The sequence below is a fragment of the Chaetura pelagica genome, unplaced genomic scaffold, assembly GCF_000747805.2.
Source record: "Chaetura pelagica isolate M959 unplaced genomic scaffold, ChaPel_1.0 scaffold713, whole genome shotgun sequence".
NCBI lineage: Eukaryota > Metazoa > Chordata > Aves > Apodiformes > Apodidae > Chaetura > Chaetura pelagica.
In genome coordinates, this window is record NW_009952819.1 from 380,871 (window position 1) to 384,272 (window position 3,402).

General features: G+C 58.8%; 1 protein-coding gene across 1 annotated transcript in view; it reads right to left on the minus strand.

Moving 5' to 3' along the window:
• Nucleotides 1–3,402, minus strand: part of DPH1 (diphthamide biosynthesis 1) — a 29,265-nt gene that overhangs the window by 1,649 nt on the left and 24,214 nt on the right. Inside the window, 4 exon segments of the mRNA XM_009995130.1 lie at nt 36–114; nt 403–503; nt 1,379–1,535; nt 2,287–2,355. Of these exon segments, the coding sequence (XP_009993432.1) occupies nt 36–114; nt 403–503; nt 1,379–1,535; nt 2,287–2,355 (406 nt within the window).

The window sequence follows — 3,402 nt, forward strand, 5'->3', positions numbered from 1 at the left end:
GGGGGGTCCCCAGGCAGCGGGAGGTGGGTGCTCACCTCGTAGGGGGTCAGCAGGGGTTTGCTGAAGGCTTCTCCCCAGTCGATGGAGAGCCGGGGACAGGCGACCTGCACCCAGCTGGAAGGGAAACACACAGCAAGGGATGGGGATGAGTGTTTTGGGAATGACAAGCTGGAATGAAGCCCCACAGGGAAGAGAGTGGAGGGGACAGGGAGCAAGGTCCCCATTGTGCTAGAGCCATTCTGCCAAGGACACTCATGTCCCTGCCACCTTTGTCCCCTCCCCACGGGCACAGCACCCACGGGAGTGCATGGTGACAGAGCCCACCCAGGTGGCAGCAGGGCAAACGTGACAGAGGTGGCTTCCAGGAGGGGTGGGAGGGGTGGAGGGGGCAGCAGCACTCACGCATCCACACCAGGGAAGAGCTGGAGCTTGCTGGGGAAGATCTCAGACAGCAGCACCCGCACGAAGGGCCGGCCCAGGGCGCGGAGACGCGACTCCAGGTGCTGCAGGGAAAAGGCACCCGGGGGAGTCAGGGGAGCCCAGACAGATGCCACCCCCCCTACAAGCCCCTCCAGCCCTGCCCACAGCCCTCTCCTGGCCACCAGCCTCTCTGTAAGTCCCAGCTCTGCCCCAAGGCCACGTCCCCTTGGTGGCACGATGACAGAGACCACGGCCGTGGCTCCAGCCCAGCTTTCCCAGCCCGTGCCTCAGCCTAATGAAGTAATTACCGCTCGATGACAACAATCTGTTCTCATTAGCACTGCCTTCCCCAGGGCACCCACCTGGCTGTGCCCAGCAGCTGCAGGAGGGGAGAGAGGCCTAGGAGGGGACAGGGAAGTCCTTGTCCTTGTCCCCCACTGCCTGAAGCCACAGCAGGACAGTGGTTGCCAGGACCTTGCCTCCCTGCTCAGCCCACTGGTCACTGTGCTGCCCCAAATCTCATCTGTGGCTCCCCAAAAACTTCCAGGTGTGAGAGGGGCCACTGTGCTCAGGCAGAACACTGAGGTCCTGCTCCCCCTGCCTAGCTGGTGTGGAAAGCAGCAGCCGAGCAGGGACAGTGAACCCAATCAGAAGTTCATCCAATTAAAACAAACCCAGGGAATTAATTGCCAAGCTGCCGGTGCTCAGGGGGTCTCTGAGGCTGGCCAGCTCTCCCCAGTGAGGGGCAGATTTAATGAGCCCTTGTCTGACCTCTCTTATTGGCTGCTAATTGCCCTGAGCCACACAGACCCCAGCCAGTGGCACCCGATGTGCTGCCAGCGCAGATCCACGTACACCCCAGCAGCGAGACCATTGCTCACCAGTCCTTCCCCACACCCAGGAGCAGCTCCTGGTGCCCAAAGGGGCCCCTGGGGAGGGGGGGGGGACAGGACAGGACCTGCAGGATGCCAAGAGAGCCCTGCCTCCCCAGCGTGCCCAAAATGAGGCCCCAGCAGCGGGCGCCGGCGGCAGCGCAGATGTCGTCCTGCCGAGCGCGGCGCATGTCCTCGTGCCCGTAGTGCTCCTGGGAGAAGACCTTGCTGTAGGGATCGTACCTGCAAAGAGTATGGCTCACATCACCTTCCTCCCCCTATATTATGCCCCTCCCTCATTAGCACTAATTACTTCCCCCCAGTGAGGCAGGGCCCAGCTGGCTCGTTGTGGTGCAGAGGGAGCACAAGGGCAGGGCTAAGGCAGGTGTCCCCCAGCAGCCCCCAACACCGGCACGGCCTGGGCTCTGTGCTTGGCTCCACGCTCAGCTTCCCCCCCCACACCTCATCCTGGCTCATCAATTATGAAGAAATCTTTGATTTGTTGCTTTGTTTGACGAGGAGAATTTCAATCAAACCCCACTCGGGTTTCAGCAGCCTCCCCCGGTGCCATAAACCTGACGCGCGCCTCCCGTTAGTAACAAACGACCTACTAAGAAATTCAGATTTCACCAAATGGTCCCAGCCTTTTGCTCTTGATATTTCATCTGCTTTCAGCGGCCTCATCATCGCGCTTTATGGCCTCTGCCTGCAGCAGCCGGGCTTTAATGGCTGCACCTCCACGAGCTTTCCCAGGTACTTGTCAAAATGTTTATATTCAGCCGGAGTAAATGGCCGGTGTGCACCTCCCCGCCCCCTCATCACCCACCCACTGCAGGCACCTGCCTGCCCAGCTCTGGGGCTGGGAGTGCTCCTGGGGTGCATGGTGGGGACAGCTGCTCCCTGGGGTGCTCCCCACCCTGGGGCTGTTGGGGACCAGAGTGGGTGCCCGTGGGCTGCCTGTACCTGTGAGCAGGTATCCCTGTGCTGCCCGTACCTGTAGGCAGGAATCCCTGGGTTGGCAATCATGATGGACTCCAGGTGGAAGCGCCCATCACCCAAATACCTGCCGAGAGGGGAGGGAGAGCCATGGCACATGGGAAGCAGCAGCACCCATCCCACACTTTGCCAAACTGCTGTGTGTGGAGGTGCCAGGAGCCCGAGCTCCCGTGCTGGGACTTGGGAGCAGCAGGCACAGCCCTGTCCCCATGCAGCCCCTGACAGGTCAAGGCAGCTGCAGTCAGGGCAAGGAGAGATGCCCACGCTGGCGTGGGGCAGCCAGGGGCTGCTCCATCTCAACGGCTGCTTCTAGACGTTGCTGCTTCCATTTCTAATCGGATTTCAAGTCAGCAATTACATTTCAAAGCCTTTCATTCAGCTGCCCTTAATGGAGTGAGGGCTTGGAAAATGAATTCAGACGTAAAACTTGACTAGATTTTGCCCTTAATTGGAGAATGACATTTTGGGAGATCAAAGCTAATTTGTCTGCAAAAGCTAACCCCAGAGACGGGAGAAAGAAGAAAATCATATCGTGGGGAGGACGCAGGTAGCTGGGCTGAGCACACCTGCACGGGCAGGCCAGCCCTGCCTGCTCCCTTGGGGAGAGGAGATGGAAAGCAGCACCCAGCCCCACCTGTAGCAGGACAGGGTGAATCCAGAGCCTCCCCTCACCCCAGCCTCAGCAGGCACGAGCCTGGCTCCCTGCACAGCCGTGCTTGGAAAGCTGCTGGTACTGTTGGTTCCTGGCCAGGCAGGCAAGAAGAGGCTTGGTGAGGTCCCAACCCACACCCCAGCTCCTCAGCTCCCCCCAAGGGTGGGGTCCTTGTATTTATTTATTCTGCAGTGCACTGTATTCACAGTACATTAAGCATTTCCATTACCTAAAATAATTAGGTGATAGGAAGCGAAGTGCTCCCTCTAATTTGCTGTCCTTAAATAAAATTAATGTTGCTGTGATGTTGGGCCCCGGCCATTTGTCTTTTCCAATTATCCGCCCGCCTTTCCATCTATTATCTATTCTGATATACGACTCAATTATTTCCTCTATGCTACAAGCACATGCCACTCAGAGCAGCATGGAGGGGCCTATGGATGTCCCTCAGCTGCCCCCCCC